At 39.7% G+C, this 22,772-nt stretch overlaps 1 protein-coding gene across 4 annotated transcripts in view; it reads right to left on the bottom strand.

Annotated features, from left to right (window-relative positions):
* IDE (insulin degrading enzyme) overlaps positions 1–22,772 on the bottom strand; it is a 116,429-nt gene that overhangs the window by 81,364 nt on the left and 12,293 nt on the right. For 3 of the 4 annotated variants that reach the window (XM_032836381.1, XM_032836371.1, XM_032836389.1), the window contains exons 2-3: positions 3,458–3,642; positions 2,257–2,464 (exon numbers count right to left, since the gene is read on the bottom strand). In XM_032836381.1, the coding sequence (XP_032692272.1) occupies positions 2,257–2,464; positions 3,458–3,642 (393 nt within the window). Of the gene's footprint in view, positions 1–2,256; positions 2,465–3,457; positions 3,643–6,402; positions 6,437–22,772 lie in introns of those variants that run through there. The other variant, XM_032836398.1, reaches the window with a different exon arrangement.

The raw sequence follows: 22,772 nt of genomic DNA, 5'->3' as shown, positions 1-22,772 counted from the left end.
CCCACACATACATGTTCTCTCTCTAAAAAAAAGCCTAAAAAAAAAAAAAAATGCTCTGATACAAGTGTTTTTGCTTTTTTTTTTTTTAAATCCTCTAAGTAACAGACATCCTCCATCATACAGAGATTATATGAACATCTGCTGTAGCATTCATAAAGCAGGAAATTAAATTCAGTGTATGATCCCAGGGAACTCACTAATGGAAGTCTTCTGGGAATACATACAAAAAATGATTACACCTCAAAGCTGCTGCCTAAAGACTGAAACATAATCTAGAATGAGTAAGAAACAGGCTACTATGACCCAGACACATATTCCAAACCCATGTCTCTTCCCTGTTTATGTTCTTTCCACTAAGGAATAAATTCAAACTACTAAGTTTTTAAAAAATATGATGACTATTATTAATATAAGTAAGCATATAAAGCTAGTATTAAAACTGCTAAGTCAAAATTCATTATAGACCCATCAAAAAGTTGTGGAATTACACTTCCTTAGCAATATAGAAAACTATAAAAAGTTACCAAGAAAAAAATTACACTTTGGATAACGAATCAAAACACTAGTATGACAAAAAATTAGAAATTGTTAGCTGTGTAGAAAACTGGCCAAGAAATTAAACTGGCCTAGGGGTGCCTGGGTGGCTCAGTGGGTTAAAGCCTCTGCCTTCGGCTCAGGTCATAATCTCAGGGTCCTGGGATAGAGCCCTGCATCGGGCTCTCTGCTCAGCAGGGAGCCTGCTTCCTCCTCTCTCTGCCTGCCTCTCTGCCTACTTGTGATCTCTGTCAAATAAATAAATCTTTGAAAGAAAGAAAGAAAGAAAAGAAAAGAAAAGAAAAGAAAAGAAAAGAAAAGAAAAGAAAAAGAAAAAGAAAAAGAAAAGAAATTAAACTGGCCTAATGGAGCCTGGTCCAGAAAATACCTTCACAAAATGTCCCCAGGGTTGAAACAGCTGGTTGAAACATTCTGTGTCACACAATGAGATATCACCTCACACCAGCCAGAATGGTTATTATCAAAAAGACAAGAAACAACAAGTGTTGGCAAGAATGTGGAGAAAAAGGAACCCCTATGTTGGTGGGAATGTAAATTGCCTCTGCCACCGTGGACAACAACCTTCAAAAAATTAAAAATAGAACAATCATATGATCCAGCAATTCCACTTCTGGGTGTATATCCAAAGGGAAAAAAACACTAATTTGAAAAGATATAAGCATCCTGATGTTCACTGCAGCATTATTTACAATAGCCAAGATATGGAAACAACCTAAGTATCCATGGACGGAAAAATGGATAAAGAAAATGTAGTGTATATACACAATGGAATACTACTCAGCTGTTAAAAAAAAAAGAATGCAATCTTAACCATTTGCAACAACACAGATGAACCTAGAGGTATTATGCTAAGTGAAACAGGTCAGACAGAGAAAGACAAATACGATCTCATGTTTTGTAGAATGTGAAAAACAAAACTCATAAATACAGAGAACAGACTGGCAGTTGTCAGAAGAAAGGGGATTTAGGAAGTGAGTAAAAGGAATAAAGAGATACAAACTTCCAGTTGTAAAAGTCATGGGGCTATAACATGCAGCATGGTAACTATAGTCAATAATACAGCATTGCAAACTTGAACGTTGCAAACGGTAAATCCTAAAAGTTCTCATCATAAGAAAAAAAAATTTTTGTAACTTTGTATGATGACAGATGGTAACTAGACCTACAATGGTGATCATTTTGTAATGTACACAAACATTGAATCATTATGTTGTATACCTGAAACTGCTACAATGTCAACTATACTCCAATTAAAAAAAAAAAAAATCCATATGCACTAAGTATCCCTGAGACTAGAGTAACTAAAGGAGAACAGAATGTTTAAGTTCTAGCATTCTGGAATAGGAGCACGTTTGAAAAGAAATCCATGACACTATTACATTTATTCTTCATGACATGCTTCATATGGAATACCAGTAAGAATGGAAGAGCTGGTGAGAATTCTGTAAGTCAGTAAAATATTATGTAGGGCTGAAGACTGGTTTAAAGTCATGCCATTATTTTCCCTCTACCACAAGGTAAATACGTAGTATCACCCATTATTTTTCTTCTTTTTTATAAAACATAGGGGAAAATATAGTTAAAATACTTTTTGTTAAGCTATAAAGCTGTGGAGACATCTTTGTAAAAACAGTAACTGTTACTACTATTAATGTAATAAAGTACACAAAACTGGATAATTCATAGGGTATTTGGCATTACCTGTCCAGGGCACCCTCTAGGTGTTCGTGGGAAACATCAAAATAGTAATTGGTATGTTCTCCACTAGTAAAGGCATTTGAACTTCCTGCATGCTCACTGAGAAACTGGCTGTATTCATTTTCCTTAGGGTATTTCTTTGTTCCCAAAAATAGCATATGTTCACAAAAATGACTTAAGCCAGCAATATTTGGAGGATCTGACAATGAACCTGAAAGAGAAGAAAAAAACACATCTTTTTTTTATGTTGAAAGTCATAAAATACAGATGGATTGCAAATGATCTGGAACTTCCGTTAACATGACAACTCCAACCATAGAGCCAGAGAAAGTTAGGCACAGTCTGCTCTAAAATGGTATTGTGTAGATTCTAGCCTCAGCTTCTGATAGTAATTAGCCGGTAACTTGGGACAGATTACTCAGCCTCTCTGGACATTAGTTTCCTCACACATCACACTGGAGGGAAAGAAAGAGTTGAACTGACTCTTTTATAAGAGCTAGAACTTTCTAGTTCAGGCATTTTATTGCAGGAGATAATACAGTGTAGTGGTAAGAGCATAGGTTGAGGGTTACCAGCTCTGTGAAATTGTGAGCACAATACTTTATCTGGCCTCAGTTGCTTTTTCTATACATACCTAATCTAGAGAGCTGTGTGAACACAAATCAAATGAGAGCTGCAAAGTGCACTATGTCATACTTGGCAATAATTATTTGTTCAATACATGATGGTTATTACCTTATTTCCTCTATTTTAAAATGCTATTGAGTTAAATAAAAGCTTTTCAGAGAGGAAAAAAAGAAACACACCTATGTACAGATAGGTGAGAAACAACCTGATGAAAGCTACATTAAATTAAAAGGAAATGTGCACACAAGAATCTAGAAAACATGGTATTCCCTAGTGTACCAAAAGTATACAAAAGTGAAAGCATTACCATTGCTACTGTAAAGGATGGGAATTGATTTCCTCACCGCTAGGTCACCTTAACTGAGAACCTGACAAAATGTCTTGGTAAATAAATGTAAGATTATTTGATTTTGACGAATATAGATTGCCAATAGCTGTACAGGGCTACTGCACGAAGTAAGGTACATCAAACCGGTAACTAGGAGGTCTTCATTTGCACACATATGGAGAGTTCTAATAATGTCAACATTAGATGAAGAAAACAGAACCAAGCTTAATTCACAATTTTAAACTGTACCTATGTGCACATCAAGTGCTGCTGATGACTTATCCGTGGTCGGATCACTGATGAGAAGTACTTTGATACCATTGGCCAGCTCTAGCCCACGGTATTCTCGCTTGTCTTCAGGAGATTTGATAATGTGATTTCCTAGTCTCTTGATAGCTGGATTATTCATCTTGCTGTAAGTCTTCTCTTGGAAACTGAAAAGAAAAAAAAAGTTTTAATTATTGCATTGTGGCTTAATATTTTTTAACAAATAAAGAATAGTATCAAGCAAACCCATATATCATCAGATTAAAAAATAACTGGAGGAATTTTTTTTATAGCTCATCAACAGAGTATAATCATTCCTCTCTTCCCTCTTACCCCTCATTCTTTTGTTAGAAAAATGCTAACAATATTGTTTTTGAGGAGCCCTATTTAATCTAGGAGAGCATCTGGGATAAGGATTTGAGACAGGATAGCTGGTCAGCTGTGCTGACCTAGAATGGATTCTTAATTACCAATAACTGCTTTCCACATATTTCAGAAATATTTACTAAAGTAAGATGAGAGATTGTGTAAAGATTATTATTGGACCAACAAAAACATTGCTCAACCTGATGATATTCAAAGACAGGACAGAGCTAGAACTCACAGGTCTGATACGCACACGCTCATAACATAGAGGACAACCCCCCACGAGAAAAAAAACCTGTTAAGTCCTGATACAAATAAGAGACCTGGGTTACACTATGAAAGCGAAAAAAAAAAAAAAAAAAAGGAAAGAAAGGTAAGAAAGGGAGGAAGGAAGGAAAGAAGGAAGGACATACAAACAAAAAGTGGGAAGGATCCCAAGTAGTTTTTATAATCTGGTGAAGCAGTCCTCTCCTGTCCTCTCTAGGAAAGCTGAATTACTAAGATGGAAAGAGGCTGTTAACACACAGAATTCTGTAGGAGTATTGTCTGGTATTAGCGCAGGGAAGGGATGTTCCAGAGTCTGGGATTATGCATGTTTTTGAAACAAAGAGTAGATGCTTTTTTGGTCTATGTTGGGAATCATCTAAGAGACAAAAATGAGCCTGTTATTACCAATCGGCTAATAATCAGGTAAAGCCCAAAACATCTGACACTAGAGAGGAAAAATGACCCTATGCTAGCATATTTTCTTCTTAGATCTGTCTGCACCTTAAAGACTGACAGACGTTCAGATTTAAAGATAAATCAGAAGGGGCATAAATAGGCATTACTATTATCTTCAATAAAACCTTTATTTTTTGCATTAAAATACCTGGAAATTGGAGGGAAAAAATCTGGCTTGCTTTTATCACAATACCTTCCTCTCTGAAATTGTCTAACTATTCTTCTGAGTAACAACTGATAAAACAAAGAGGTCTGCTCCTATTAAGACTGTCATCTAGGCACCTGGGTGGCTCATTAGTTAAGTGTCTGCCTTTGGCTCAGGTCATGGTCTCAGGGTCCAGGGGATAGGGCTCCCTTCCTGCGGGGAGTCTGTTTCTCCCTCTGCTCCTCTCCCTGCTTGTGATCGCTCTCTCTCTCTCTGTCTCTTTCTCTCTCAGACAAATAAAATCTTAAAAAAAAAAAAAAAAAAAAGACTGTCGTCTAGATGTCATCTAGATCTTTTGGGAAGACTCTTCGGAATTTTAAAATAGTATAAGTCATACCAAAAATATAATACTGGTTTTTAAAAAATCACATAGTACTTTAAATAAATAGTGCTAATAGTCATGCCCTATTTATAGTAAAACTATTTTTTGAAAAATAAAGCATAAAATATAATGCTAACATTTTTGGAATATAAGATCACCACTGGAAAATTCAAAAGCAATTTGGAAGTTATAAGGTATTATTAACAGCTCCTTTCTATTTCATTAGTCACAAGCCACTGAATTTCGATGCTCAAGACAGATGAAAATATCTGAGTGCAACGTCTTAGAAAAGGTGTTTTGCGGTTAAAAAAAAAAAATCTCAGGGTAACAGAAAATGATCTACCTGAGCCCCCAAAGAGGGGCACAAAGATAACAATCCTGGCTAAGACATTTCCCAAAGGACAATCTGTTTCCACTACAACAAATGCCTTTAGTACGTAGCTGATTTCAAGGACTTTAATCTGGGTTAAGATTAAATAAACCATGAGGCAACCTCCATTAAGACCCCCAAGAAGAAGGGCAGCATTAAAAGAAAATAGGAAAGCTCAGTGTGTACCACAGAGAAGAGCCTATGCTCCTTCCTATAAGGCTCTACTAGGTTGGGGGGGGGGGATTCTTGTAATGGGTTTCACCAAGCGGGAGGAAAAACCAAAGACTATTTTTTATTTCAATATGCCATTGCTTTCACCTAACTCCCTCTACTGTGCTTGCCCCAGTTAGTCTGGCCTAGGAGAACCAAGAGCTACAAATGACTAAAATGTAATGACAATGATAATGGAGCTCTAAAAAGTCTGTCCAACCCCCAGCTGTGGTGGGGAAATGAAATACAGCTTACTTTCCTAGGATGAATGGTCTTATTCTGTGGGAGGTGAAAAATTCATTAGAAGATAACCACCCTCCACTACAGGCTACATTCCCCTTATCCAGATTTCCATTTTTTCAAAGGAAAAAAAATCTGTGCCATCACAGTTCATCACAGGCATGTACAGAACTCACTGAGATAGTGAAGGCATGCCTGATTGATATCCTTGGTGCGGCTGACCACAAGAGATGGATTTATTCTCTAAGTCAAATATAAAAATTAGTCCAACTACTTTTAGACATTTGTATAAGAGATCAAGGACAACTATAAATTTCTATGCTGGCAATGCTACCAAATCAAATATCATGACTTATTGAGGAAGTAAAAGCCAAAAGAAACAGTAGCAACATCTTCAAACAAGACCCATCCCCAGCAATCTATATTCAGTAGGCATAGTCTGGATCCCTGCAGCCTAGCTATATCAGCACATCCAACAATTCGATTCTCACCTTCTGGAGAACTGAAGGAAATGATCGGGAAACTCCTCTGATGATGAATTCATCAACAGCTTGTCTGTCTCTGTATTTATACTCATGAGATCATATCCCAGCTCCCTCATTAGCATAAAGCCTTCAGGAGTAATTCTGACTTTCAGATGACGGGCTGATGCTAACTCAAATGCTTTCCCAGACACTTATTTGATATTTTTAACCTAAGTCAAAATCTTAGGAGCAATAAAACTACTTTCCATTTTAGCAACCTTATCATACATTGGAAACTTCATAAAGCACAACATTTGTCAGTGTTCAGCATTCTGATAAACTGGAGAGAGATCGAGTAATTACAGCGTATTTTGTAGTTCCGTTCAGAATTTAAAACAATGCCTAAAATCACATTAGGTAAAAGCTGGAAGAGTCATCACAGATTATCTGGTCGTTTGCAGTATGGGGACTGGCAGCACTGGTCCTTCCAGAGAGCTGGTTAATAATGCAAAATATCAGAAACCACTGAGAGACCCACTAAGCCAGAATCTGCATTTGAACAAGATCCCTAAGTGGGCTAGTCTCATCTTACTTATATGGAAACTGAAGGTCAGGGAATTTAAATTGCTTATCCAGGATCATACAGCAAAAGGTTACAATTAGAACTCAACTCTTAACTTCCAGTCCTGTGTCCACCCCAGCTCCCCCAGAGCCAAAGGAACATGTAAAGACATCTATTAAAGGGACGCCCAGGTGGCTCAGTGGGTTAAGCCTCTGCCTTCGGCTCAGGTTATGATCTCAGCGTCCTGGGATCCAGCCCCGCCGTCAGGCTCTCTGCTCAGTGGGGAGCCTGCTTCCCTCTCTCTCTGCCTGCCTCCCTCTCTCTCTGCCTGCCTCTCTGCCTACTTGTGATCTCTCTGTCAAATAAATAAATAAAATCTTAAAAAAAAAAAAAGAGGCCTATTAAGGTGCAGACACTACATCACATATGTTAGCTATAAAGATGCGTGCCCCAGAGCCCTTGCTCTGAAGGAACCAGGACTAGTGAAGGGAAAACAGGTCATTATCTTTTAAGTGTGGTGACAAAGTTGTTCCTGGGGCACTACGAGAATAATGAAATGGGGGAGGGGGAATAATGAAATGGGGGCAAAACTCTAGGAGGGGAGAGAGGGGAAAGAGGAAGTGGAAGCATGCCAAATAAAAGGAAGGACATACCTGAGCAAAGGACTGGTGGTGAGAAAAAAAAGAGGAGGCATAAAGGAGAAAAACAAGAGCTTGGAGTTAATAGAACTACAACCAGAACACTCCCTGAAAGATCACTAATTTTTATCTAGACAAGTAAAGACCTAAACTGCAGGTGTGCAAAATCAAATTCCCACACAGGTCATTTCCAAATTCCCATACCAAGAGGAAATTTTTTATGCAAATAATCTTTTATTCAAATGACCTTCTGCAGTCTTTTTTCCCCTTTTTTTGTAAAGATTTTATTTATTTATTTGACAGAGAGAGAGAGATCACAAGTAGGCAGAGAGGCAGGCAGAGAGAAAGGGGAAAGCAGGCTCCCTCCCCACCGAGCAGAGAGCCCAATGCAGGGCTCATCCCAGGACCCTGAGATCATGACCTGAGCCGAAGGCAGAGGCTTAACCCACTGAGCCACCCAGGTGCCCCTCTCCTATCTCTTTAAAATGTGTCTCTCAGCCTATGTAACAGGAGATTGAGAAATTTTACTTTGTGTTTGCTCTTTACCCACCCCCATAGCCCCAGACATATTTAAAGGTAGACCTCATCTATTTCTAATTTCTAAATGCATGACCTATAAACCTGAACAGGTGAGTGACCATGCTAATAGCAAAATTATAAATCAAAACCTCCCTTCTGTGGAATCCATCCACCCACTCCTAAAACCATGGGCAGAAGCTGAGCTTGCCTACCACGCTCCTAACTGTGGAGGAGGCAGCCAGAGAGAAAAATGCCTGAAATCAGAACCACACAATAAACGTCCTTTCCTCCCTGAGGAAGACAGAGGTAAGAGAGAATATCAAGGTAGTGGTGGTATGAGCTCTAGGATGCTTCAGTATAAGATCACATATTCTCAAATACTATTCATGTTATTTGACCTAAAAAATCACAACGTCTCTCAGGGAAGCAAATACCCATGGCTCTTCAGTTATACGGACCAGTATACCTCACTTTATACACCAGCTAGATCATAAAGGTGGGTATAAACTAAAATCTTGTCAATTAAATCTTATTTTCCTGTGATGAGATGTTTGCCTTTCTTTGTTCCAAGCAGAATGTCAGCTGTTCTAACTTTGCAGCCTATGGAAAGAAGTTTACCATGAAAAAATGAACTTTAAATGAATAAGGGTGGTTGCAAGTTAAAGGACTCCTACAGCAGCACGTGGCTCAGTTGGTTAAGCATCTGACTCTTGATTTCAGCTCAGGTCATGATTTCAAAGTTGTGAGATGGAGCCCTGTGGCAGCAGCTCCCCACTCAGTGCCCTGTCTGCTCAAGATTCTCTCTCCCTCTGCCCCTCCCCCTGTGGTGGTGTGTGAGCTCTCTCTCTCTCTCTCTCTCTCTGAAATAAATAAAATTTTGAAAAATAAACAAAGGAATCCTATAGCGGCATTTTAGAGATAAGTGCTTTTGCAAATTTTTAGCTTTGGTGACTACATATCACTGGCTATTCATTTCAAAAGTGACAAGCTTAACATGGAACACTTTATAGGGGCCTTATGGAGGTTGAAGCAAACTAGAAAAACCTTCATTTTATACCTCTTGCCACACAGTTACTTAACTATGGTTTTCTTACAGTTGTACGTTTGGGGACTGAAGGTGTTTCACACCTTCTTCCTTCTCCTATAGGTAGCCTTCAGAAATTTAAGATGCCACACTGCAAAACCAAGACTAACAATTACTCTCATTTTTAAAGTGTCCTATGCTTTATAAACTGCTCATTTAATTCTCCCATTCTCCCTAAGTGACAGGTCACAGCAGCTGTTGATGGTCATTCTCCTCAACCCCAGAAGAGGAAACAAAAGCTCAGTGATTAAGTGACTTGCCCAACGGCATTTACACAATTGATTCATGGCAGAGCTGGAACTATAGAGAAAGAGGAAGCGTGGGAAGGGGAGGAGCAGAAGGTGGTACTTAAGAAAATCATATATGGCTTTCTTCCTCAGCTCCCACAGCCCTTCCTTGACCCAATTCCCCTGCCTTAGAATCCCAAATAACAAAAACAAGGAAACAAAATTAAAACAGGTCAAAATAAATGCTCCAGTTCTTTTACTCCTTTCTCCCCATAGAAAATAGAGATATGTAGTGGAAGGAGCCTGGAAGAATGCTTCTAATCTGCCAGACTCCTGGGAGGAGAACCATACTATCTCATGATACTTAGATAATGAAAAAATAAAAAGGAAAACGTATGGCAGGATTAAATGTATGGCAAGTTCAAAGAGAGAGAAGAGTGTACAATCATTTCATGCATGAAAGGGAATACAATAATAATGACTACAGTAGATACGGTAGGGCTAATTTATTTTTATTTTTCAGAAGTATAGAGTAAGCCACATGAACAAACAAAAAGGAGAAAAATAACAATCATCTGAGTAGATGCACAAAAAGTTAACTAAACTCAACAATTTATTTTTTTAACTCTGCAAACTAGAAATAGAAGAAAATTCCTTCATCTGAAAAAATATTCACAAAAACTACAGCAATCATCATACGCAATGGTAAAATAATGCAGACACCCACAACCCCCTTCCCCACAAACAGAATGTCACTATCCTCTCTTCTATTCAACAATGGGCTGATGATTCTGACCAGTCCAATAAGCAAGAAAAAGAAAACACAAAAACATGAGAAAGAAAGGGGAAAAGCAACTAACCTTATTCGTAGATGACATGAGACATGACTGTGTATGAAGGGGTTATGGGCAAGTGTCCCCAAACTGTGCCACTTTGGCATGTGGACTATTTTAAGCTGAAGTCAATTAAGACCCTGCAGGCTCAGGGTGCCTGGGTGGCTCAGTGGGTTAAAGCCTCTGCCTTCAGCTCAGGTCATGATCCTAGGGTCCTGGGGTGGAGCCCCGCATCAGGCGCTCTGCTCAGCGGGGAGCCTGCTTCCCCCTCTCTATGTCTCTGCCTGCTTCTCTGCCCACTTGTGATCTCTGTCTGTCAAATAAAATCTTAAAAAAAAAAAAAAAAGACCATGCAGGCAGTAGAAAAATTATGGTCCCTCCTGTAACTACCTAGGAGAATCTAAATTGGGGGGCGCCTGGGTGGCTCAGTGGGTTAAGCCGCTGCCTTCGGCTCAGGTCATGATCTCAGGGTCCTGGGATCAAGCCCCGCATAGGGCTCTCTGCTTGGCAGGGAGCCTGCTTCCCCCTCTCTCTGCCTGCCTCTCTGCCTACTTGTGATCTCTATCAAATAAATAAATAAAATCTTTAAAAAAAAAAAGAATCTAAATTGGGGGTCTCCCCCAGAAGTAGGGTTATTACCAGAGATAAATTTTATCTGAGTGACTCATATGTATGGGGGCCAAACACTTAGTTATCAAACATCTGTTGTTCTTACCGCCCTATGAACCTCCCCTTTGAGGCCCTAGGCCTCAACCCACTCCTTAGCTCGGGATGGCAATTTCACCTTTCTGTCTTTGAACCTCTCTCTCATCTGTGTATGGTTCCTATATACACAAAATTAAATTTTATTTTGTTACTCTGTCTCATGTCAATTCTTAGACCAGCTAGAAGAACCTCTGAAGGACAGAAGAAAAATTTTCCTCCCTAACATGTACACAGAAAACCCCAAGAATCTCTGACAACTTCCATTTCTGGATGGTTAATAATAGGTCATGGCAACCACATTCAGCTTCAATAAACAGAAAAGGCCATGATGATTAGAAAATCACATTTTCAAAGATATTGGAGAGTTGTAGAAGAAATGAGGATTGGATGAACGCAAATCCAGAGATAGTCAAGCCCTCTGGGGTGGGCTTGACAACCATCTCCAGTCTTCTTCTCTAGGTGTATTTGCTAATTTTGAATGCAGACTGAAGATCACACTTGTCCTAAGAAGAAGGACTATAATCAGGGAAGATAATCAAGGCTTTGGTGGGTGCATGAGTTAAGTGTGACAGATTACAGGCTCAAGATGCCCCAAATTCACAGCTGATTTTTGTCACAGATTTTCTGAGCTATCGCTACATATCCACCAGAATGGCTAAAATGAAAAAGATGGAAAATATCAAGTGTTACAAAACTTATAGGGTAACCCAAATTCTTATATATTGCTGGTGAGAATGGAAATTGGTACATCCATTTTCTTAAAACTGGCAGTCTAGGGGCACCTGCATGGTACCATCAGTTAAGCATCCAACTCTTGGGTTTGGCTCAGGTCTGATCTCAGGGTCATAAGATCAAGCCTGGCATCAGATTCCACATTTAGCACAAGTCCACTTGGGTTTCTCCCCCCTTTCCCCTTTACCCCTCCTCTCACATGGGTGCACTCTCTCTTAAACAAATAAATAAAATCTTCAAAAGATGGCAGTCTATACTAAAACTGACAATATGACATAAAAATTCATAAATTAGGGCGCCTGTGTGGCTCAGTGGGTTAGGCTGCTGCCTTCGGCTCAGGTCATGATCTCAGGGTCCTGGGATCGAGTCCCGCATCGGGCTCTCTGCTCAGCAGGGGGCCTGCTTCCTTCTCTCTCTCTCTCTCTCTCTGCCTGCCTCTCTGTCTACTTGTGATCTCTCTCGGTCAAGTAAATAAATAAAATCTTAAAAAAAAAATTCATAAATTAGATATATACCTGAAATAAGTGCATTTATATGTTACAGCAATACGATGTACAATAGCCAAAACTAGAAATGATCAAATGTCCATTAATAGTGAAAAGACATGCTGTGATATATTCACACAATGAAGTAATATACAACATGAAATATACAAAATGAAAAGCCTAGAACAAGGCTCATAAGGATGAATCTAACTAACATAAGGTTAAGTGAAAGAAGCTTTATGCAAATACTGTGTCCTCCCACTTATATAAAGTGCAAGAACAAGTAAAACCAAGCTAAGCCTTTTGTCAAGATAGTGGTTTCCCTTGGGGTCAGGGAGCAGTGATTAGAAGTAAGCATGAGGGAGGCTTCTGGGACACTGGTCACATGTCGGATTACACACGTATGTTCAGTTTGTGAAAATTATCAACTTGAACACTTATGATATATTTCAATTAAAGGTTTTTTAAAATAGGGGTGCGTGGGTGGCTCAGTGGGTTAAACCTCTGCCTTCAGCTCAGGTCATGATCCCGGGGTCCTGGGATCGAGCCCCACATCGGGTTTTCTGCTCAGCGGGGAGCCTGCTTCCCCTTCTTTCTCTCCCTGCCTCTCTGCCTACTTGCAGTCTCTGTCTGTCAAAGAAAGAAAGAAAGAAAAATCTTTCAGTTTTTTAAAATAGAGCTTTTAAATTTTTTTTAAAGGTTTTATTTATTTGACAGAGGGAGAGAGAGATCACATGTAGGCAGAGAGTCAGGCGGGGTTGGGGGGTGGGTGAGCAGGCTCCCCGCCGAGCAGAGAGCCTGATGTAGGGCTCGATCCCAGGACCCTGAGATCACGACCCGAGCTGAAAGAAGAGACTTAACCCACTGAGCCACTCAGGCACCCCTAAAATAGAGCTTTTAAAAATATCAAACATGGGGCACCTGGGTGGCTCAGTCATTAAGCATCTGCCTTTGGCTCAGGTCATGATCCCAGGGTACTAGGATCAAGCCCCACATTGGGCTCCCTGCTCCACAGGAAGCCTGCTTCCCCTCTCCCACTCCCCCTGCTTGTATTCCCTCTCTCGCTGTGTCTCTCTGTCAAGTAAATAAATAAATAAATAAATAAAAATAAAAATAAAATAATAAAAACATCAAACATAAAAAAATAAAGGAGGAAGCAGATACATGAATTACTCAAGGCTAATATCATCATGCACAAAAAGTCATCTTGGAAATGGTGCCACATGGAAACTGAGAAGTAGCTCTCCAGATCAAACAAGTGCTAAGCTAGGAAGGCTCACTAAGAAACAATAGTCCAATTAACATGATAATTATCTAACCCTTCTCAGGTGTGTCTTGAGACAACTATTTGTGTTGATGTCATCTTGGCCAGAAGAAATAGGAGGCCCATATAAGTACAGCATGAGTCAATTTAACTAAATCAATAATGAAGTATGATGTTAAATATTTTAACTCAAGTCTTTAGTCACTAAGTATGATATGAAAACTAGCTTTGGAGTAATTACTTAAGATCACAGTTAAGATTTAAAAATAAAACTTGATATCCCAGCAACCAAGAGTGACAAGCAATGAACATAATACAAATTTAAAAAATGATCAAACTTTAAATAAATGTTCCCCTCAGCAATTTTTGACATTTACAATCAAACAACTTCTAACTCAGGAGAATTAGAGAGGTTCTTTATTTTAAAACAAAACAAAAAGAATACTACATAAAGTTAAAATTTCTTGGGCAGATGGGTGGCTCAGTGGGTTAAATGTTGGACTCTCGGTTTCAGCTCAGGTCATGATCTCACAGGTCATGAGATCAAGCCCCAAGTCAGGCTCCCTGCTCAAAGGTGAGCCTGCTTGGATACTCTTCCTCTGCCCCTCCCCCACTCCATCTCTCTCTCTCAAATGAATAAATAAATCTTAAAAAAAAAAAAAAAGTTATGTGAGGTGGGGTGCCCAGGTGGCTCAGTCAGTTGGGTGTACAACTCTTGGTTTTGGCATGGGTCATGATATCAAGCCCCACATTGGACTCTGTACCCAGCAGAGTCTGCTTGAGATTCTCTCTCTCTCTCTCTCTCTCTCTCTCTCTCCCTCTCCCTATGCCCTCCCTCCCTCTCTCTCAAATAATTTTTAAAAAAAAGAGTAATGTGAAGTGTTCATGTGAGTCTGTTAAACTTGACAGAGGTAACTAAAATTCCATCAGACTTGAGCAGCTTTTATAGCATTTCTCCTGTAAAATAGGTATAAAACAAAACGAAACAAACTTCATCAAGGCACAGTGTCTGGTACATATGAGGCACTCACAATGGTATAATCATCATTATTATGGTCCCACAGGGGTGATATGCAAACAGACCCACCTTGGTAACCACCATGTTATTACCAGCATTCTTATTATACACTCATGCAAGTTCCAGTGGTATGTTGTCATCTCTAGAGGTCAAAACATTCACTGGACAGGCTGGTAATAACATGGTACTTTATAAGACTATCAGAAAAACAGGTAAATAATTATCCCTTTATAATTGCTATAGGCAATCCACTGTTTATGGCTGTGGTTCTCAACAGGTGACAATTTTGTGGGACATGTGGCAATGTGTCACAACTGAATTATCACAACTGAAGGGTGAAACTGGTCACTAGTGAGCAAAGGCCAGGGATGCTGCAGTGCACAGCACAGTCCCCACAACACAGAATTATCCAGCCCCAAATGTCAACAGGGCCAAGGGTGGAAGACACTAGTTTATAGTTCTGAATTTATCATCCAAAAATAATGGATGAGAACCACTACAACCAATTCAATCCACTTAAAATAAAACCAGGAGATAGCCTCATCAAAACATAGAAAGCTGGGGCCCCTGGGTGGCTCAGCAGTTAGGAGTCCAACTCTTGATTTTGTCTCAGGTCATGCTCTCAGGGTCCTGGAATTGAGCCTGCCTCAGGCTCTGTGCTCAGTGGGGAGTCTGTTTGAAGATTCTCTCTCCCTCTCCCTATGCTCCCCTCCCCATTGCTCATGCTCACAGGTGCTCTCATCCTCTCAAATAAGTAAGCAAAATCTTTAAAAAACTACACAAAGTTGAGAGGGTATTGACATTTTAGCACAAGGAAAGAAAAGGAACCACACACCAGTAGAAGACAATGTTGCTCAGAAATCAAAATTTATTAGCACTAATGGGGATTTTGAAGCTACTTGGTTTGACGTCCAGTAAAGAGTCCCATGCAAAGTAACCCATTCAAGATAACGAAGTCAATCTGTGCCAAAGAGGGCTTTACCTCAGATCTTACGACCGCTAGACAGAGTGACTATTCCACTATACTACACTGCCCCCCACCCCCAGAATAGAATTACAGCACAAATAAGACATTCTGTCACCATGGGGCGCCTGGGTGGCTCAGTGGGTTAAAACCTCTGCCTTCGGCTCAGGTCATGATCCCAGGGTCCTGGGATCAAGCCCCACATCGGGCTCTCTGCTCGGCGGGGAGCCTGCTTCCTCCTCTCTCTCTCTGCCTCTGCCTACTTGTGATCTCTATCTGTCAAATAAATAAATAAAATCTTTAAAAAAAAAAAAAAAAAGACATTCTGTCACCAGATGGCAGTCTGGAGTACAAACTCAGAACCAGAAATCTAGGGGTGCCTGGGTGGCTCAGTCCTTAAGTGTCTGCCTTAGGTTCAGGTTATGATCCCAAGGTCCTGGGATCAAGCCCCACATCGGGCTCCCTGCTTGGTGGGAAGCCTGCTTCTCCCTCTTCCTCTACGTGTGTTCCCTCTCTTGCTGTGTCTCTGTCAAATAATTAAAATTTTTTTTAAAAAATAGAGAGAGAACCAGAAGTCTAGCTCACTGATACTCTCCCAGGGTACCTGGATGGTTCAGTTGGTTAAGTGTCCAACTCTGGATATTCTTTCCTGTTTTGTGGACAATTAGTTGACCACAGAGTTGACAGCCCATTTCTGGATTTTCTATTCTGTTCATTGACCTATGTGTTTTTGTGCCAGTACCATACTGTCTTGGTAATTACAGCTTTGTAATAAAAGTCTGGACTCATGATGCTTTTAGATTCGCTTTTCTTTTTCAGGGTTGCTTTGGCTATTCAGGGTCTTTACCAATTTTAAGATGGTTCAATATTTGCAAATCACTCAACATGATATACCACACCAACAAAACAAAGAATAAAAACCATATGATCATCTCAATCAATGGATGCAGAAAAAGCAATTGACAAAAATTCAGCATGTTTATAATAAAAACTCAACAAAGTGGACTTAGTAGGAAGATACCTCAACATAATAAAGGCCATATATGAAAAACCCTCAGCTAACATCATATACAATGGTGAAAAACTGAGCTTTTCCTCTAAGATCAGGAATAAGACTAGAATGTCCACTCTTGCCTCTTTTATTCAATTAGTACTGGAAGTCCTAGACACAGCAACACTAATAATGAAACGACAGAAAGAGAAACAGTCCACAAATTCAATGTAAACCCATGAAAATGCCAATAGTATTTTTCACAGAACCAGAACAAATAATATTAAAATTCGTATGGAACCACAAAAGACCCAAAACAGCCAAAGCAATCTTGAGAAAGAAAAAGCTGGTGGTATCACAATTCCAGATCTCAAGATATACTACAAAGTTGTAACAATCAAAACAGTATAGTACTGGCACAATAACAGACACACAGATCAATGGGGCAGAAGAGAGAGCCCGGAAGTAAACCTATGCTTACTTATAATGGTCAATTAATCTGCAACAAAGGAGGCAAGAATATACAACAGGGAAAAGACAGTCTCTTCAACAAACAGTGTTGGGAAAACTGGACAGCTACATGCAAAAGAATGAAAGTGGACCCCTTTATACCACACACAAAAATAAACTCAAAATGAGTTAAAAACCTAAATGTGTGACCTGAAACCATGAAACTCCTAGAAGAAAATATACGGAATAATCTCATGAACACTGGCCTTAGCAATGTTTTTCTAGCTATGTCTCCTCAAGCAAAGGCAATAAAAGCAAAAATAAACTATCAGAACTACCCTGAAATAAAAACCTTTGCAGAGCAAAGGAAATTATAAATAAAATATAAGGCAACCTATTGAAGAGAAGATATTCACAGATGATATGTCCAATAAAGAGTTAATATACAAAGTATAGGGATGCCTGGGTAGCTCAGTCGATTAAGCCCTTGCCTCTGGTTCAGGTCATTATCCCAGGGCCCTGGAATGGAGTCCCACATCGGGCTCCTTGCTCAGCGGGGAGCCTACTTCTCCTGGCTGCCACTCCCCTTGCTTGTGCTCTCTCTCTGACAAATAAACAAACAAAAATTTAAAAAATATATATATACAAAATATGAAGTTATATAACTCAACACCAAAAAACCAAATACACAATTTAAAGATGGGCAGAGAACTAAACAGACATTTTTCCAAAGGTGACATAACAGATGAAAAGAGTCTCAACATTACTAACCAGCAAAGAAATGAAAATCAAAAACCACAATTAGGGGGTGCCTCAGTGGCTCAGTTGGTAAGTATCTGCCTTTGGCTCAGGTCATGATCCCAGAGTACTGGGATCGAGCCCTACATCAGGCTCCCTGTTCAACGGAGAGTCTGTTTTTCCCTCTTGTGCATGTTCTCTCTCTCTCTCTCTCTCTCTCTCTCTCAAATAAATAAATAAATAAAATCCACAATGAGGGGTGCCTGGGGGGCACAGTCAGTTAAGCACCTGGCTTTTGATTTCAGCTCATGTCATGATCAACCCCCACATCAACTATGTGCTCAGCAGGGAGTCTGCTGGAGATTCTCTCTCTTCCTCTGCCCCTTTCCCTGCTGTCTCTCCTTTTCTCTAAAATAAAAAAAGAAAGGGGAGGGGGACCTGGGTGGCTCAGTCGTTAAGCATCTGCCTTCAGCTCAGGTCATGATCTCAGGATCCTGGGATCAAGCCTTGCATCTGGCTGCCTACTCAGTGGTAAGTCTGCTTCTCCCTCTCCCACCCTCTCCTTGTGTTCCCTCTCTCGCTGTCTCTCTCTCTGTCAAATAAATAAATAAAATCTTAAATTAAATTAAATTTTAAAAAACCCACAATGTGGGCGCCTGGGTGTCTCAGTGGGTTAAAGCCTCTGCCTTCAGCTCAGGTCATGATCCCGGGGTCCTGGAATCGAGTACCACATCAGGCTCTCTGCTCAGCGGGGAGCCTGCTTCCCTCTCTCTCTCTGCCTGCCTCTCTGCCTACTTGTGATCTGTCAAATAAATAAATAAAAATCTTAAAAAAAAAAAATAAAAATAAATAAAATAAAAAACCCACAATGGGACAGCACCTCACATCTGTCAGAATGTCTAAAATCAAAAAGAATTAAGTGTTCAAAAAAATGAATTAAGTGTTGGTGAGGATGTAGAGAAAAAGGAACGCTCATGCACTGTTGTTAGGAATGTAAATCGGTGTGCAGCCACTGTGGAAAACAGTATGTAAGTTTCCTCAAAAAATTAAAAATAGAAATATCGGGGCGCCTGGGTGGCTCAGTGGGTTAAGCCTCTGCCTTCAGCTCAGGTCATGATCCCAGAGTCCTGGGATCAAGCCCCGCATCAGGCTCTCTGCTCAACAGGGAGCCTGCTTCCTCCTCTCTTTCTGCCTGCCTCTCTGCCTACTTGCGATGGCTGTCAAATAAATAAATAAATAAATCTTTAAAAAAAAAAAAATAGAAATACCATATGATTCAGTAATTCCAGTACTGGTTAGTTACCCAAAGAGAATAATAAAAAGATATACACACATACACACCCCACACCAAAAAAGATATAAATACTCTCATGTTCATTGCAGCATTATTTACAATAGCCAAGTTATGGAAACAATCAAAATGTCCACCAACAGATGAATGGATAAAAGATGATGTGTGTATATATATGTGGAATTTAATGAAATATTACTTAACCATAAAAATGAATGAGATTTTTGCCATTTGCAACAACACGGATAGACCCTGAAGGTATTATGCTAAGTGAAAATAAGTCAGAGAAAAACAAATATCATATGATTTCATTTATATGTGGTATCTAAGAACAAACAGCCAGCAGAAACAGACCCATAAATACAGAGAACTGATGATTGCCAGAGGGAAGGCATGTCAGGTGATGGGCAAAATGGGTGAAGGAGAGTGGGGGAAACAGACTTCCAGCTATGGAATGAACAAGTCACGGAGATGAAAGGGAATATAGTCAATGGTATAGCATTGTGCTGTACAGTGACAGATAGTAGCTACACTATGGTTAGCAGAGCACAAGGTATAGACTTGTCCAATCACTGTGTTGTACAACTGAAACTAATGTAACATTGTGAGTCAACTATACCTAAAAAATAGATGTGAATAATAAAATATTAAATTATAACATTATACTCTAGCATACTATTATACTGTTTCAAAGTCTATAAAAATATACATCATAAATTTAAAAACTTCACCTCAAACATTTAAAAAATGTAGAATATACAGCAAATGACTCTTACAGGACAAGGTTTCACTTATGTGAAATGCTTTATTTCTTCATAATGCTAGGAGTAAGCTACTGCTTTACTCCAGAGTTTACTAAATCTAAAGCTCTTCAATTCTATAAAATTAACTATCAGAATTTTAAATGCACTCAATTCCATGTTACTTTAAAACAAGTAAACATTTGCTTTACTTATCTGATCATCTGTCTTCCCCACTAGAAGGATGGGGATTTTTGTCTCTTGTTTATTCTTATATCCACAGCACTTAAATTAATGCTGACACATACTAGTTGAACAGTAATTTTTACTTTTGATTTATAATTCATGTAAAAGTAGACCTTGGGATGCCTGGGTGGCTCAGTCAGTTAGGAGTCTGCCTTTGGCTCAGATCATGATCCCAGGGTCCTGGGATCAAGTCCCATATTGGAATCTCTGCCCAGTGGGGAATCTACTTCTCCCTCTGCTGATCTTTCTGTGTCAAATAAATAAAATCTTTAAAAAAAAAAAATCCATTTCTAATTAAACACAAATAAAATGAAAACTAATGCTAAGTGAATAGTAATAAAAGTAATCACAGTGGGATTTCCAAAATGTTAAATAAAAACAATTTTCTGTGAAAACAAAAATAAGACTAGAATCCAATGGAAGTAAGCCTTTGTGATGTAGAGCTCTTTTCCACCACACTGTCCTTTCCTTTATGTCTGATCCCTTTTCAAACTGCCTTAGCTCCTATGAATAACTCAGAAACACAAGAAATCTTTAAAACACACTCCTACCCCTAATATCCTTATAATAGGAACAGACACACAATACTACTTACTAGCTACACTGACAAATTGTGAACAAAAACTAAATTGAGTTTATGACTAGGGCTCTTACTACTTCCAGGAGTCCATGTCTCTGGACAAATTCATCCAACAAACACTAAACTCTTACTATGTGCCAGACACTGTGCTAGGTGCCAGCAATACCATTATAGGGGACCCTTCCTTCTTCAGAGGTTCTGGCTACAAATAGAACTCTAGAGATCCTAAAATAGCCTGTAGAGTTGGGCAAAGAATTACCATGTTAAATGAACTGGAACCCATTCTCCATACTAGACCCTGGGAGCATTCCTTAAAAATCCAACCTTTTTTTTTTTTTTTCAGCTGCTGGTATTAACAGCATAGAGAAAAATGTGAGAACTTAGAGCTAGAAGGGTCCCTTCTTCAAATGAGGAAACTGAGGCCCAGAGTTTTAAGGATCACTTACCTTTTTTAAACTCTTTATAAGCAACTGCCCTTTTAAATCAATACCCATAAGATATTACCTATAATTAATACCTATAAGACATAAGAGGGTAACATTGGAAGAATAAAGATTTAAGAAATAAATATTTATTTAAGAAATAAATCTTTATTCTTCCAATGTTACCCTCTTCACCTATATCTTCACACCCACTTTCTCTAGGCCTTCCCTTCAGAATTATTCTCCTCCACTAACTTCTTCCTCTTAGCCACCAGTACTAAGGTGGCTTCCATACTTCTGCTCAACCCTACTCTTTCCAGCTACTACCTATTTTCTCCAACTCAATACCAACATTTTTTTCAAAGTCACTCTCTAGGGCCCCATGAAACTTGGCTTCTATTCCTTCCCCTTTATTTGCAGGTTACCAATGAAATGGTCTCTGGTCTTTCCCAAGGCCGCAGTCTGCTTAAAACCTCTCTGGCTGGGGGCACCTAGGTGTCTCAGTAGTTGAGCATCTGCCTTTGGCTCATGATCTCCAGGTTCTGAGATCGAGCCCCAAGTCGGGCTCCTTGCCCAGTGGGGAGTCTGCTTCTCCTTCTCCTCCTCCTCCCCATTCCACCACTGTCCCGCTCCTGCTTCTATTTCTCTCTCAAATCTTTTTCTCTTAAGATTTTATTTATGAGAGAGAGGGAGTACAAGCAGGAGGAGCAGCAAGCAGAGGGACAAGGAAGCTCCCCACTGAGCAAGGAGGACCCTGGGATCATGACCTGAGCCAAATGCAAACACTCAACTGACTGAGCCACCCAGGCACCCCATAAATAAATAAAATCTTAAAAACAAAACAAAACAAACCTCTTTGGCTGGACACTTCTAATCATTCTGCTTTTGACATTATCTTCTGCCTCTCTAACCCCCAACCTCGCCAAGTCTGTTTCCTCATCCTTAAATGTCAGCATTCCTCATGGTGTAACTTGGGCCCTCTGTATCTCTACACAGGTATTTCCCAGATACCAATCCATCTCAGTGTCTTCGACTATCATCTCTACACACAACTATCTGATATAGGAAATCAGCTCAGACCTTTTTGTCAAGGTCCAGCCGTATTTCAAATGCTTCAAACCTTCCATTAACTACTCAGCATTAGCTCCAGATTCACTATTACCAACTCACCATATACCACGTCTATCCCTTCCAAAGCCTCCTTGTTCTGACTTCCCCATCTTCACTACAGATGCCAAGCTATCTCTAAGGAGGTAAAAAATATAAAGTTCTTGAGTGAGACCATTTGGATTCACTTCTGGCTAAGCCACTCACTAGTGTATCCCTCAGCAAGCTGACCTCTTTGAGCCTCATTCTCCTTATCTGAAAAGAAGAAAAGAACCACAATTCCTCTCTCAGAGGTAAAAACATAGGGGAAGCTCCAAATATAAGGCAAAACACACAACAGGCATTCAATAAATGTGAGCTACTACATCTTTTATGGTTCACATTAACAGCAACACCAAGAGTCTCACAGCTGAGTCTAGTTAGCCTTCACTGGCGCTTAGTCTTGTTCTAGACTCTGGACCCATTTCCCATCCTTAAACAGTGGAAGTTTTAGACACTCCTGTTCAAGACTCATCAACCAGGTTCTGAACTCTAAACTAAATTCTTTCCTTAACTACAGTCTGCAAGCTGGATCACCATTTTGGTTCTGAGTATTTAAGGACTGCTCAGTCTTGTCCACTGCCCTGAGGGACCCTGGGTCACCTACCTTCCTGATGGTTAACAGCTAACTACAAGATGGTTAACAGTGCCTACAAGACTGCCCCACCACTGCACCTGACCAACCTGTTCTTGGTATGACTTTAGAACACCAGCCCCCCACCTGCCAAGACCAACATCTCACGTAACTGGACTTCTTCCCTC

The sequence above is a fragment of the Lontra canadensis genome, unplaced genomic scaffold (assembly GCF_010015895.1).
Source record: "Lontra canadensis isolate GAN:19392208 unplaced genomic scaffold, GSC_riverotter_1.0 scaffold3, whole genome shotgun sequence".
NCBI lineage: Eukaryota > Metazoa > Chordata > Mammalia > Carnivora > Mustelidae > Lontra > Lontra canadensis.
Note: the sequence above shows the minus strand (reverse complement) of the source record. Positions and strands in the feature narration are given on the sequence as shown.